Here is a 15,727-nt window from a genome sequence, read left to right as displayed (position 1 = left end):
CGGTTAGCACGCCACTATTACAGCTGAGGGCTCTCTGGAGCTTGGAGTTCAAACCCGGTGCAGTTCTGTAAGGAGTCTCTGTAAGTCCTCCCTTTGGATTTCCTGGGTCCTCCTGTTTCCTCCCGCAGGTCTAAAGAACTACAGGGTTGGTTAATCGGTGCCCCGTGAATAGATTAGGTTTAATCTAAATAAACTCTTCTTGGGCTTCCAGCTGGGTACGGGTATCGACTATAATCGATGTTTCAATGACAAACTCTGCCATCTTCATCAGGGATGCAGAGTTTGTCATCGAAACGTTGGTCATAATCGATACCCCTATATGCTGGAAGCCTGATAAGAGCTGATTCATCATACACACTGGGAAAGCACTATATCCTTTTTCTGGGTTGATCTGGTTTGTCAGGGTTTGGTGGGGCATGTGGCTCAAAGGCCTGGAAGGGCCTTCTCCATGCTGTATTGCTAAATAAAAAAAAATGGTTTACAGTGCAGGTCTCTGACTGAGGCAAGGACTTGGGTTATGAATCCCTTCATGTTATAGTCTATGAATGTGTCAGCCAGTCTGGAGAGCATCAGTCCCCAGGAAAAGAACAGGCCCCAAAAGTGGTGAATACAGCCCACTCCATCACAGGCAAAGTCCTCCCCACTAATGAGTACATGTACATGGAACGCTGCCGCAAGAAAACAGGATCCACCTTCAAGGCCATGCCCAAAATGACCGCCACTACCTTTGGGCAGGAGGCCGAGAAGCCTTTGGTTCCACACCACCACGTTCAGGACCAGTTATTAACCTACAACCATCAGGCTCCTGAACCAGCATGTATAACTTCAATAACCTACAGACTCACTTCCAATTGATGTTCTCAGTATTTTTCATTTGCACAGTTTGTCTTTTGCACGTTGGTTATTTGTCGGTCTTTATTTATATATAGTTTTTCACAAATTCTATTGTATTTCATTTCTTTCCTGTGAAAATGAAACCCAAGGTAGTACAGTATATGGCAACATTTTTGTACTTTGATAATAGATTTACATTGAACTTTGGACTATATTCACTCACTCCTGAGCTCTGTACTGCCTCCCCAACCACAATCTCCAATGTCTGCAGCATCACTCTCTGCCTAACATTCATTTCCACTTCCTAGGTTTCAGCATAATCTAACATCCAACTTCTTATATAAAGGCTCGTTGTCCAGCAAATAGTGCGGCATGTTGTATAGCAGTTTGAGTAACACTATTACAGCGCTGGTGATCACTGCTTGGGGTTCAGTTCTTGCTGCTGCCTCTAAGGTGTTTGTACGTTGTCCCCGCAACTATGAGGGCTTCCTCTGGGTGCTCTGATTTCCTCCGGGTGCTCTGGTTTCCTCCCACAGTCCAAAGTCGTATGGTTATGTTTATTATGTTTTGGGCATTGTAAACAAAGCACACAGGGCAGACTGCAGTCTGACAAACGATCTGCGCACAGTATTTCTAAGTGGTCATCTACAAACACATTCTGTGTATCTCCTGACGAAGGGTCTCGGCCCGAAACGTCGACCGTGCTTCTCCTTATAGATGCTGCCTGACCTGCCGTGTTCCACCAGCATTTTGTGTGTGTGTGTTGTCTGTGTATCTCTATCCTGGACCTCACCTTTTGAATTTATTTACGTGTTCTTTTCAGAACAGTAATGAGGTGGTTAGCACAACACTTTACAGCAGCCATCTGTAACAGCGGGGTTCAATAGACGCCACTGCCGGTAAGGAGTTGGTACGTTTCCCCCATGACTGCGTGGGTTTCCTCCGAATGCTCTAGTTACCTCCCACATTCCAAAGATACATGGTTAGGGTTAGTTTTAATGAGATTGGTATCTTGGTGAGTGAAACATGTTGAAACATGCAGGCTGCCCAGCACGACCTTGCTGATTTGATTTGATGCAAGACGTTGTATTTCACCATTGTGTTTTGATGTTTCAATGTTCTTGGGACTATTATAGCTACTCTTTATATTTATCTTTAAATAGACTGTGCCCAGTTTGAAAGTGGAGAATAGTCTAGCCCTCGTTTCAGCATAATGCACTATAAGGTCTCTGTGTTGTGTATCGTAGAGCATACTTGTATCGACTCGTACTTGTTTAAGTGTGCCAACTATCTCCTCCCCAGCTTCTGTCTCAATAAAATTAAATCCTTCACTACACAGGACAAGAACTACTTCAGCTGTCTCCTTCTTACGGTGAAACCTTGTAGTTTTGACGACCCAGGTATTGACAGTGTATAACAACATTCAATTATGCCCGAGCTAACATGGTCAAAATCTCGCTTGGTTCAACAGCCCTGAATGAGCCCACAATAGACTACGGATTCCAGAGGCTACAGAAGGTCATCCCACGACACCCTGGTGATCCAGAAAGACTAGCAAAGGTTAGTAGAGGAACACTGAGTAAAACTGGTGCATGCATTCAATGAGGGGAGCTCTGTTCTTACCACAGTAGGCACTTGCGAAGGTTTATATACGAAGTTTCTGACAATTACATTTCCTTCATTCCCCACCCGCCCCACCGCCTGCCCGTCTAGTTTGCTAAAAGCTCTAACGTGATGTGATGGGTCATTCTTTAGACTGGAAGCCAATCGATATTTGACCATGAAAGGAATTGCAAGTACTGTTCTGTTCAAGATGTAAACACACACACACACACACTGCACATGCCCGCACACACACACACCCACACATCCAACAGCAATTAGAAATCTCCCTCCTTGCCTGTCCAAAGATGTTGAGACCAAATATGGCAAACCAGTGGTGGAGATTAGCAAATTAGCTGCACAATGACAGTGGAATTTATGGCTCCTCACCAGTGTGGCACATCATTGCAATGCTTGGTCCATTAGCAGCTAAGCTGCCCGCAAAGTGTTTATAGTCTGCTGTGGGTGAAACCCGTTCCAAGGTACTGCCAATGCCTTGGAACCTATGCGTATGTTCGCCCAGGGGTGGTGAACTTCTGGTAGCACAGATCCCAAGGTATTGGTTAGTAACTGCATTCAGTAGGGAGAGAGATTCACTGTAGAAAGTTATACCATTCAATCTGTGCCTTCACCCACCAGCTGCTCTCTTACGCCCCTGGGAGGAAGGGTGACGCGCCCATTGGGCTGGAAGGATGCTGTTCCCACATGGAATGAAGGGTGGTTCTTACATTAGGAAGCAAGGATATTGCTCCTAATGGACAAGAAAGATGAGGCTCCCACTCAGTAGGAAGGGTAGTGATCACACTGGACAGGAAGGGTGGTGCACCCACTGGGCAGGAAGGTTGGTGATCACACTGGACAGGAAGGGTGGTGCACCCACTGGGCAGGAAGGGTGGTGAACCCACTGGGCAGGAAGGGTGGTGCACCCACTGGGCAGGAAGGTTGGTGATCCCACTGGGCAGGAAGGGTGGTGATCCCACTGGGCAGGAAGGGTGGTGATCCCACTGGACAGGATGGTTGGTGCACCCACTGGGCAGGAAGGGTGGTGAACCCACTGGGCAGGAAGGGTGTTGAACGCACTGGGCAGGAAGGGTGGTGAACGCACTGGGCAGGAAGGGTGGTGAACGCACTGGGCAGGAAGGGTGGTGAACGCACTGGGCAGGAAGGGTGGTGCACCCACTGGGCAGGAAGGGTGGTGAACGCACTGGGCAGGAAGGGTGGTGAACGCACTGGGCAGGAAGGGTGGTGAACCCACTGGGCAGGAAGGGTGGTGAACGCACTGGGCAGGAAGGGTGGTGATCCCACTGGGCAGGAAGGGTGGTGATTCCAGTGGGCAGGAAGGTTGGTGATCCCACTGGGCATGAAGGGTGGTGAACCCACTGGGCAGGAAGGGTGGTGCACCCACTGGGCAGGAAGGGTGGTGCACCCACTGGGCAGGAAGGTTGGTGATCCCACTGGGCAGGAAGGGTGGTGATCCCACTGGACAGGATGGTTGGTGCACCCACTGGGCAGGAAGGGTGGTGAACCCACTGGGCAGGAAGGGTGGTGAACGCACTGGGCAGGAAGGGTGGTGATCCCACTGGGCAGGAAGGTTGGTGATCACACTGGGCAGGAAGGGTGGTGATCCCACTGGGCAGGAAGGGTGGTGCACCCACTGGACAGGAAGGGTGGTGATCCCACTGGGCAGGAAGGGTGGTGCACCCACTGGGCAGGAAGGGTGGTGATCCCACTGGACAGGAAGGTTGGTGATCCCACTGGGCAGGAAGGGTGGTGATTCCACTGGGCAGGAAGGGTGTTGATCCCACTGGACAGGATGGTTGGTGCACCCTCAGGGCAGGAAGGGTGGTGATCCCACTGGACAGGATGGTTGGTAATCCCACTGGGCAGGAAGGGTGGTGATCCCACTGGGCAGGAAAGGTGGTGATCCCACTGGGCAGGAAGGGTGGTGATCCCACTGGGCAGGAAGGGTGGTGATCCCACTGGACAGGATGGTTTGTGCACCCACTGGGCAGGAATGGTGGTGATCCCACTGGGCAGGAAGGGTGGTGCACCCACTGGGCAGGAAGGTTGGTGATCCCACTGGGCAGGAAGGGTGGTGATCCCACTGGGCAGGAAGGGTGGTGATCCCACTGGACAGGATGGTTTGTGCACCCACTGGGCAGGAAGGGTGGTGATCACACTGGACAGGAAGGGTGGTGCACCCACTGGGCAGGAAGGGTGGTGATCCCACTGGGCAGGAAGGGTGGTGATCCCACTGGGCAGGAAGGGTGGTGAACCCACTGGACAGGAAGGGTGGTGATTCCACTGGGCAGGAAGGGTGATGCACCCACTTTGCAGGAAGGGTGGTGATTCCACTGGGCAGGAAGGGTGATGCACCCACTTTGCAGGAAGGGTGGTGCACCCACTGGGCAGGAAGGGTGGTGATTCCACTGGGCAGGAAGGGTTATGCACCCACTTGTCAGGAAGGTTGGTGATCCCACTGGGCAGGATGGTTGGTGCACCCACTGGGCAGGAAGGGTGTTGATCCCAGTGGGCATGAAGGGTGGTGATCCCACTGGGCAGGAAAGGTGGTGAACCCACTGGGCAGGAAAGGTGGTGATCCCACTGGGCAGGAAAGGTGGTGATTCCACTGGGCAGGAAGGGTGGTGATTCCACTGGGCAGGAAAGGTGGTGATCCCACTGGGCAGGAAAGGTGGTGATTCCACTGGGCAGGAAGGGTGGTGCACCCACTGGGCAGGAAGGGTGGTGATCCCACTGGGCAGGAAAGGTGGTGATCCCACTGGGCAGGAAAGGTGGTGCACCCACTGGGCAGGAAGGGTGGTGCACCCACTGGGCAGGAAGGGTGGTGCACCCACTGGGCAGGAAGGGTGGTGATCCCACTGGGCAGGAAGGGTGGTGCACCCACTGGGCAGGAAGGGTGGTGCACCCACTGGGCAGGAAAGGTGGTGATTCCATTGGGCAGGAAGGGTGGTGATTCCACTGGGCAGGAAGGGTGGTGCACCCACTGGGCAGGAAGGGTGGTGATCCCACTGGGCAGGAAGGGTGGTGATTCCACTGGGCAGGAAGGGTGTTGATCCCACTGGGCAGGAAGGGTGGTGATCCCACTGGGCAGGAAAGGTGGTGATCCCAGTGGGCAGGAAGGGTGTTGATCCCACTGGGCAAGAAGGGTGGTGCACCCACTGGGCAGGAAGGGTGGTGATTCCACTGGGCAGGAAGGGTGGTGCACCCACTGGGCAGGAAGGGTGGTGCACCCACTGGGCAGGAAGGGTGGTGATCCCACTGGGCAGGAAAGGTGGTGATCCCACTGGGCAGGAAAGGTGGTGATTCCACTGGGCAGGAAGGGTGGTGCACCCACTGGGCAGGAAGGGTGGTGCACCCACTGGGCAGGAAGGGTGGTGCACCCACTGGGCAGGAAGGGTGGTGATCCCACTGGGCAGGAAGGGTGGTGCACCCACTGGGCAGGAAGGGTGGTGCACCCACTGGGCAGGAAAGGTGGTGATTCCATTGGGCAGGAAGGGTGGTGATTCCACTGGGCAGGAAGGGTGTTGATCCCACTGGGCAGGAAGGGTGGTGATCCCACTGGGCAGGAAAGGTGGTGATCCCAGTGGGCAGGAAGGGTGTTGATCCCACTGGGCAAGAAGGGTGGTGCACCCACTGGGCAGGAAGGGTGGTGCACCCACTGGGCAGGAAGGGTGGTGATTCCACTGGGCAGGAAGGGTGTTGATCCCACTGGGCAGGAAGGGTGGTGATTCCACTGGGCAGGAAGGGTGTTGATCCCACTGGGCAGGAAGGGTGGTGAACCCACTGGGCAGGAAGGGTGGTGCACCCACTGGGCAGGAAGGTTGGTGATCCCACTGGGCAGGAAGGGTGTTGATCCCAGTGGGCAGGAAGGGTGTTGATCCCACTGGGCAAGAAGGGTGGTGCACCCACTGGGCAGGAAGGGTGTTGATCCCAGTGGGCAGGAAGGGTGTTGATCCCACTTTGCAGGAAGGGTGGTGATCCCACTGGGCAGGAAGGGTGGTGATTCCACTGGGCAGGAAGGGTGTTGATCCCACTGGGCAGGAAGGGTGGTGCACCCACTGGGCAGGAAGGGTGGTGCACCCACTGGGCAGGAAAGATGGTGATTCCACTGGGCAGGAAGGGTGTTGATCCCACTGGGCAGGAAGGGTGTTGATCCCACTGGGCAGGAAGGGTGGTGCACCCACTGGGCAGGAAGGGTGGTGCACCCACTGGGCAGGATGGTTGGTGATCACACTGGACAGGATGGTTGGTGATCACACTGGACAGGCAGGGTGGTGCACCCACTGGGCAGGAAGGGTGATGCACCCACTTTGCAGGAAGGGTGTTGATCCCAGTGGGCAGGAAGGGTGTTGATCCCACTGGGCAAGAAGGGTGGTGCACCCACTGGGCAGGAAGGTTGGTGATCACACTGGACAGGAAGATTGGTGCACCCACTGGGCAGGAAGGTTGGTGATCACACTGGACAGGATGGTTGGTGATCACACTGGACAGGCAGGGTGGTGCACCCACTGGGCAGGAAGGGTGATGCACCCACTTTGCAGGAAGGGTGGTGCACCCACTGGGCAGGAAGGGTGGTGATTCCACTGGGCAGGAAGGGTGTTGATCCCAGTGGGCAGGAAGGGTGGTGATCCCACTGGGCAGGAAGGGTGGTGCACCCACTGGGCAGGAAGGGTGGTGAACCCACTGGGCAGGAATGGTGGTGATCCCACTGGGCAGGAAGGGTGGTGCACCCACTGGGCAGGAAGGGTGGTGATTCCACTGGGCAGGAAGGGTGTTGATCCCAGTGGGCAGGAAGGTTGGTGATCCCACTGGGCAGGAAGGGTGGTGAACCCACTGGGCAGGAAGGGTGTTGATCCCAGTGGGCAGGAAGGGTGGTGATTCCACTGGGCAGGAAGGGTGTTGATCCCAGTGGGCAGGAAGGGTGGTGATCCCACTGGGCAGGAAGGGTGGTGCACCCACTGGGCAGGAAGGGTGGTGAACCCACTGGGCAGGAATGGTGGTGATCCCACTGGGCAGGAAAGGTGGTGATCCCACTGGGCAGGAAAGGTGGTGATTCCACTGGGCAGGAAGGGTGGTGCACCCACTGGGCAGGAAGGGTGGTGAACCCACTGGGCAGGAAGGGTGGTGCACCCACTGGGCAGGAAGGGTGGTGCACCCACTGGGCAGGAAAGGTGGTGATTCCATTGGGCAGGAAGGGTGGTGATTCCACTGGGCAGGAAGGGTGTTGATCCCACTGGGCAGGAAGGGTGGTGATCCCACTGGGCAGGAAAGGTGGTGATCCCAGTGGGCAGGAAGGGTGTTGATCCCACTGGGCAAGAAGGGTGGTGCACCCACTGGGCAGGTAGGGTGGTGCACCCACTGGGCAGGAAGGGTGGTGATTCCACTGGGCAGGAAGGGTGTTGATCCCACTGGGCAGGAAGGGTGGTGATTCCACTGGGCAGGAAGGGTGTTGATCCCACTGGGCAGGAAGGGTGGTGAACCCACTGGGCAGGAAGGGTGGTGCACCCACTGGGCAGGAAGGGTGTTGATCCCAGTGGGCAGGAAGGGTGTTGATCCCACTTTGCAGGAAGGGTGGTGATCCCACTGGGCAGGAAGGGTGGTGATTCCACTGGGCAGGAAGGGTGTTGATCCCACTGGGCAGGAAGGGTGGTGCACCCACTGGGCAGGAAGGGTGGTGCACCCACTGGGCAGGAAAGGTGGTGATTCCACTGGGCAGGAAGGGTGTTGATCCCACTGGGCAGGAAGGGTGTTGATCCCACTGGGCAGGAAGGGTGGTGCACCCACTGGGCAGGAAGGGTGGTGCACCCACTGGGCAGGATGGTTGGTGATCACACTGGACAGGAAGGGTGGTGCACCCACTGGGCAGGAAGGGTGATGCACCCACTTTGCAGGAAGGGTGTTGATCCCAGTGGGCAGGAAGGGTGTTGATCCCACTGGGCAAGAAGGGTGGTGCACCCACTGGGCAGGAAGGTTGGTGATCACACTGGACAGGAAGATTGGTGCACCCACTGGGCAGGAAGGTTGGTGATCACACTGGACAGGATGGTTGGTGATCACACTGGACAGGCAGGGTGGTGCACCCACTGGGCAGGAAGGGTGATGCACCCACTTTGCAGGAAGGGTGGTGCACCCACTGGGCAGGAAGGGTGGTGATTCCACTGGGCAGGAAGGGTGTTGATCCCAGTGGGCAGGAAGGGTGGTGATCCCACTGGGCAGGAAGGGTGGTGCACCCACTGGGCAGGAAGGGTGGTGAACCCACTGGGCAGGAATGGTGGTGATCCCACTGGGCAGGAAGGGTGGTGCACCCACTGGGCAGGAAGGGTGGTGATTCCACTGGGCAGGAAGGGTGTCGATCCCAGTGGGCAGGAAGGGTTGTGATCCCACTGGGCAGGAAGGGTGGTGAACCCACTGGGCAGGAAGGGTGGTGAACCCACTGGGCAGGAAGTGTGTTGATCCCAGTGGGCAGGAAGGGTGTTGATCCCAGTGGGCAGGAAGGGTGGTGAACCCACTGGGCAGGAAAGGTGGTGATTCCACTGGGCAGGAAGGGTGTTGATCCCAGTGGGCAGGAAGGGTGGTGATCCCACTGGGCAGGAAGGGTGGTGATCCCACTGGACAGGATGGTTGGTGATCCCACTGGGCAGGAAGGGTGGTGATCTGACTGGACAGGAAAAATGGTGCTACTACTAGGCTGGAAAAATTGTGATCTCAACGGGCAGGTTGGTCAGTGATCTTAACGGGCATGTTGGTCAGTGATCTCAATGGGCAGGGTGGGTGGTGATCCCACTGGACAGGAAGGTTGGTGATCCCACTGGGCAGGAAGGGTGTTGATCCCACTGGGCAGGAAGGTTGGTGATCTGACTGGGCAGGAAAAATGGTGCTACTACTAGGCTGGAAAAATTGTGATCTCAACGGGCATGTTGGGCAGTGATCTCAATGGGCAGGGTGGGTGGTGATCCCAACGGGCAGGGTGGGTGGTGATCTCAATGGGCAGGGTGGGTGGTGATCCCAACGGGCAGGGTGGGTGGTGATCTCAATGGGCAGGGTGGGTGGTGATCCCAACGGGCAGGGTGGGTGGTGATCTCAATGGGCAGGGTGGGTGGTGATCCCAACGGGCAGGATGGGTGGTGATCTCAACGGGCAGGGTGGGTGGTTATCTCAATGGGCAGGGTGGGTGGTGATCTCAACGGGTGGGTGGGTGGTGATCCCAACGGGCGGGTGGGTGGTTATCTCAATGGGCAGGGTGGGTGGTGATCCCAACGGGCGGGTGGGTGGTTATCTCAATGGGCAGGGTGGGTGGTGATCTCAACGGGTGGGTGGGCGGTGATCCCAACGGGCAGGGTGGGTGGTTATCTCAATGGGCAGGGTGGGCGGTGATCCCAACGGGCTGTTTGGGCGGTGATCCCAACGGGCAGGGTGGGTGGTTATCTCAATGGGCAGGGTGGGTGGTGATCCCAACGGGCAGGATGGGTGGTGATCCCAACGGGCAGGGTGGGCGGTGATCCCAACGGGCAGGGTGGGTGGTGATCCCAACGGGCAGGGTGGGTGGTGATCCCAACGGGCGGGTGGGTGGTGATCTCAACGGGCAGGGTGGGCGGTGATCCCAACGGGCGGGTGGGCGGTGATCCCAACGGGCGGGTGGGCGGTGATCCCAACGGGCAGGGTGGGCGGTGATCCCAACGGGCAGGGTGGGCGGTGATCCCAACGGGCAGGATGGGTGGTGCTCCAGAGCACTTAGTGGCAACCAGAAGAGGCACTTTGTCAGACGATAATAATGGAGCCTGATCATGGAACTGCTCTGGAAAGCGGGGAATCTGCTTCATCATATTCCTGACAGCAGGAACCCTGCAATTGTGCCAAGAATGAACCTCCATGTCCCAGGATGAATAGAGTCTAAAATCTTCTTTGTTGGCCGGTGCTGCTGCTATTTTCAGCCCATTTCCAGTTGCACCCTCTCCTTTATCTTCCACTTCTTCCTCACGGAACATGGAGGAAGAACCCACATCTCAGTATCTTTTCAAACAGGCTGGGAGATCAGGAATTAAATCAAAGATCCTGGAGAAATGGACCTTCACCTCAGAGCTCCCAAGTAGAGAGGTGTGCATTTTATTTCCCTTTGGCATCAAGGAAACTGCTTCTACTAAAGTGTTTGCCAGCAAAGAAGAAGCTCATTTCACTCACAGGTTAATTGGGCAGCCTTTGGGAGCTGCAGCTGTGTGTTTCGGCAGTGTGGACAGTTCTACCTTGAAAGTCAGCACATCAGAGGTGCTGTGTGGGCCTCCAATCAGCTTATGAACTGTTGAATTCTTCCATCGCTTAATACAGTGCTGTGCGACACAGTTCACCATTTATATTACTGCCAAGCTGGGTGTGGGCGGCACAGATTTTCAGTGAGCCTTTGGCACTGATGCATTGGAGGTTTCTGCTCAGAAAGGTCTGTCGGTATAGCTTACACACTAGGGATTCTGCAGATGCTGGAAATCTTGAGCAACGCAGACAAAATGTTTGAGGAACTCAGCAAGTCAGGCCACATCTACGGAAGGGAGTAAACGTTTGATGCTGAGAGACTTCATCAGGACTGGAAAGGGAGGGGGCAGAAACCAGTGAAGGAGGTGGGAGTGGGAGAGGAGAGGAGGAGATGAGTACAAGCTGATAGGTGAGTCCAGGCGAGGGGGAAGGTGGTTGGGGAGGGCAGTGGGTGTTGAAGTTGAAGCTGGGTGTTGATAGGCAGAAGAGATAAAGGGGTGAAGAAGAGTGAATCTGATAGGAGAGGACAGTGGACCGTGGGAGAAAGAGATGGAGGAGGGACATCAGAGGGTAGTGATTAGCAGGTGAGAGAAGAGAAAAGAGAAGAGGTGAGAGGGTATCCAGAGTGGAAATTGTAAAAAAAAAGAGAAGAGGGCGGGGAGAAATTACTGAATATGAGGTGATGCTCCTGAGGTTGGCATCACCATGGCAATAGATGTGGCCATGGAACAACATGTGGGAATGGGAATGGGAATGGGAAGTCAAATTGAAATGGGAAGCCATCATTCTAGAGATTTATACCCTCTATGACATTCCTGCACAAGGCTTTTTCCAGTTACTACTCCAACATGTAACTGTGTCCCAACATACGAGACCCTTTCACCAACAAAACCCACAACATCTACCCTGTGTAACACTCTCTGGATCTTAAAAGTTTCATTAAGATCACCCAGCACTCTTTTAAACTCCAAGGAATGCAGGTGGAACTTTGTTGCCCATTCGTGACAAGTCAGTTATGACAAAGACTTTGATCAATTTCTAAACAAAAGAGCGAATCTCTTGGAGAGATTCCATTTAAAACATGAGTCACTGAGTGAAGAAAAGGAGATGAAAATGGGATGGTGGGAGGATTGGTAGCTATAGAGCACTATAAAGAAGGTACCTGGCACTCTGTGCTGCAGGTTCCACCACTTGCTGATTTAATTCACCTTCAGTCACTCTTGTTAAAATTGTACCTGAAAATCATTTTGTAGATAGACTGCACGTTTGGGTCTATGCAGGACCATGTATTTGTCAGTGAGTAAATATTGTAGCCAAGATTCTGGCATCCACCTAGCAGTGAATAAAATTCTGGGCACCTTCCACCATCTGGCACATTTCATAAGTCCCCTTTTCCCATCCTCAGAAAAAACGGCTATAATTCATGGCCCGCTACCCCGAGGGTAAGAAACTTGGGTTTGTGGGTCACTAGGAATGTCCCACCACTCCCTGACCTTCCAGAGGTGAGATGTTTGAGGAAGATGTGACCTGCATTCTTCTCTCCGTGTTTGGCATAGGCGTGGGGGAAGGCCCACCTTTGAGCTGCCATTTTGACCCAGGACCCTCACAACATGGAAAATGGTCCCCTCTGCCTACACAAAGCACGAGACAAGATCAACAGTGAGACACAGCAGGGCTGGTGTGAAGGTCAGGCCACCCGGAGAAATACTGTCTGGGCCTGACAAGCCTATAATTATTGGGCTAAGGTGCTTGAGTTAAGTTCTGTGATCCTTTTATGACTTCATATCAGAAATTAATTGACTACTTTATCCCACAGGAAATGTTATTGAAGAGGGCGGCAGATCTTGTAGAGGCTTTATATGGAGGACCTCCAAATAATCAGGTACTGCAGAGTGTTTACTGATTGGACTGACTACATATCAATCAAATAGAGCCAGACCTCAGAGTCCAATCATGATGCAGGGTTGGACAAGTTGGTAAGCACAGCGGTGCAGGTCGAGGAGCTGCTGCCTCTCGGCTCCATTTACCCGAGTTTAATTCTGACCTGAGGGTTGGCACGTCCCCCTTTCGACTGTGTGGGTTTTCCCCAAGTGCTCCTGTTCCCCCCGCCCCCCCGCCACATCCCAGAGGTGGTTGGGTTAGCCGGTTAATTGGCTGCTGGCATCAAGTTGGAGTCTATCCGGATGGAATATGGGGTGTTGCTTCTGAGTGTGGCCTCATCATGTCAGTAGGTGAGGCCGTGGAGCAACATGTGGGAATGGGAATGAATGTGGAGGTACGTGCTGGAACCGGAGTGCCATGGATGGGAATGAAGGGAGACTCAAGTGGGTTATTGTAGGATTAGTGTAAATATGCATGCTTAATAGAGCAGACTTGGGGAGCTGAAGGATCTGTGTCAATTTTTAACTCTTATATTGCTTCAGACCGGATAATACAATTTATAGCTGGGATATCTGAGAAGTATAATGTAATTGAGGCTATCCTCAATTTAGAATTTCATCTGAATTTCCGTAGGACTATGAGACCATAAAAAATAGGAGCAGTGTTAAATTCAATTCAGGTTTAATTGCCATTCAAACATACTTGAATACCCATAAATGCAGCCAAACGAGGCAGCGTTACTCTGGACCAAGGTGCAAAACGCAGTACCAGCAGTCATGCACAGCACGACACACACATAGCACATAGAAGATAACAAGCACATAAAGATACCAGTAAGATACAGCCATGCAAAAGAAAAAAGTTCAGAACCGAGCCCTGAATGCCACAGAAACCTGCAGTTGAGCACAAACAGGAGCAAATCTGCAGATGCTGGAGATCCAAGCAACACACACAAAATGCTGGAGGAACTCAGCAGGCCAGGCAGCGTCCTTGGAAAAGAGTACAGTCGATGTTTTGGGCCAAGACCCTTCAGCAGGATTGTGCAGCTTGTCTTCTACCAAGCAAACACTAGGGGGCAGCACTGACTCCAACCTGGACACTGTTGCACACCGCCATTAGGCCATTTGGCCCCATCACTTCTACTCTGCCGTTTGCTGAAGGTTGATTTATTTCCCTCTCAACCTCAATCCCCGTAACCATTGATGCCCTTCCTCATCAAGAATCTACCAACCTCTGCTTTAAGTATATCCGATCACATGACCCCCCCCCCCCCCCCCACAACCATCTGTGCAATGAATTCCAAAGACGCAGCTTACTCTGGCTAAAGAAATCCCTTTTTCTCGCTGTTCTAAAGGATGTCCTCCTACTCTGAGGCTGTGCCCTCTGTTTCCTAGCCACCCCCACTATAGGGAACATCCTCTCAACATCCACTCTAAAAAGGCTTCTCAATATTCAGTAAGTTTCATTGAGATTCCCCCTCATTCTTCTAAGCCCCAGTCAGTGTAGACCTAGGACCATCAAATGCTGCTCATATATTAACCATTTTATTCCCAGGATCATTCATGTAGATCTCATCTGGACCCTCTCCAATGCCAACACATCCTTTCTTCAATATTAGGCTGTAAACTAAAAATTGAGATCTGAGCCAATGCCTTATAAAGCCTCAGCACTTCATTCTTGCTTTTGATATTCTAGTCCTCCGGAAATGAATGCTAACATCGCATTTGCCTTCCTCATCACTGATTCAACCTGCAAGTTAACTGTTAGGAAATCCTGCACTGGGACACCCAAGACCCTTCGCACCTCTGGTTTTTGAATTTGCTCCATATCAGAAAACAGTGTTAATTTTTTTATTTCTTCTGTCAAAGTGCATGACCGGACACTCCCCGCATTGTATTCCATCTGCCACTTTGCCCTCCTAATCTGTCCAAGTCCTTCTGTAGACTCCTCTGGATATATTAAGAGGCTGCAGAGTCTCCTCTTAGAAACTCGATACGGTGATGCACTCTTGTTTTCTGTCTTGTGCACAAGTGCGGTCAAATTATGTATGCAGCCACATGAATAAGAATATTTATGCCCATCTAAATGTGCCATGTGTAATCATAGTAATTTATAATAAATAGAACAGTCAATGTAATATAGGGTACACTTGAATCAATGTGAGTTCATCAGTCTGATGGCCTGGTAGAAGAAGCTGTCCCAGAGCCTGTTGGTCCTGGCTTTTATGCTGCGGTACTGTTTCCCAGGTGGTAACAGCTGGAATAGATTGTGATTGGGATGGCTTGGGTTCCCAATGATCCTACAGGCCCTTTTTATACACCTGTCCTTGTAAACATCCTGATTGTGGGAAGTTCACACCTACAGATGCGCCTCTGTCCGCACCACCCTCTGCAGAGTCCTGTGATTAAGGGAGGTGCAGTTCCCATACCAGGCAGTGATGCAGCCAGCCAGGATGCTCTCAATTGTGCTCCTGTAGAAAGTTTATAGGATTCGGGGGCCCATACCGAACTTCCTCAACCGTCTGAGGTGAAAGAGGCGCTGTTGTGCTTTTTCACCACACAGCCAGTGTGTACAGACCACGTGAGATCCTCGGTGATGTGAATGCTGTTCACCCTCTCAACCCCAGATCCATCGATGTCTATAGGGGTTAGCCTGTCTCCATTCCTCCTGTAATCCACAACCAGCTCCTTTGTTTTTGCGACATTGAGGGAGAAATAGTTTTTTTCACACCACTGTGTCAGAGAGATGACTTCTTCCCTGTAGGGCACCTCGTTATTGTTTGAATTTAGGCCAATCAATGTAGTGTCATCAGCAAATTACGGGCACCTTTGGGGAATTCAACCTGAGCGTGGCTGACTTCTGCCAGCTACTCACCATGGATCACACAGCTGGAACATCCCTCTGATCTTTTATGCCTCTTCATGACAAAACTAGGGGCAGATCAGGCAACGTCGACGAGAGAGGAGTCGAGCGGAGGGGTCAGTGGTGTCAGGTCAACACCCTGCACACAGCCTCACTTAGCCTCGCTTTTCAATGACCAGCCAGAACAACTCCACTGGTCCAGAGACTTCAGAGACCAGAAATCCCCAGGGCTTCTGAGCAATTCCCCAAGCTACCAAGAAAGTCTCTGTGTTTCCCAGAAGTC

The 15,727-nt window shown here is 53.1% G+C and overlaps 1 protein-coding gene across 1 annotated transcript in view; it reads left to right on the top strand.

Moving 5' to 3' along the window:
• LOC132391060 (transcription factor COE2-like) overlaps nucleotides 1–15,727 on the top strand; it is a 314,392-nt gene that overhangs the window by 246,698 nt on the left and 51,967 nt on the right. The window contains exons 11-12 of the mRNA XM_059963792.1: nucleotides 2,306–2,394; nucleotides 12,518–12,583. Coding sequence (XP_059819775.1) covers nucleotides 2,306–2,394; nucleotides 12,518–12,583 — 155 coding nt within the window. The remainder of the gene's footprint in view (nucleotides 1–2,305; nucleotides 2,395–12,517; nucleotides 12,584–15,727) is intronic.

The sequence above is a fragment of the Hypanus sabinus genome, chromosome 1, assembly GCF_030144855.1.
Source record: "Hypanus sabinus isolate sHypSab1 chromosome 1, sHypSab1.hap1, whole genome shotgun sequence".
NCBI classification, from domain to species: domain Eukaryota; kingdom Metazoa; phylum Chordata; class Chondrichthyes; order Myliobatiformes; family Dasyatidae; genus Hypanus; species Hypanus sabinus.
This window is presented reverse-complemented; position numbering and strand designations above follow the sequence as displayed.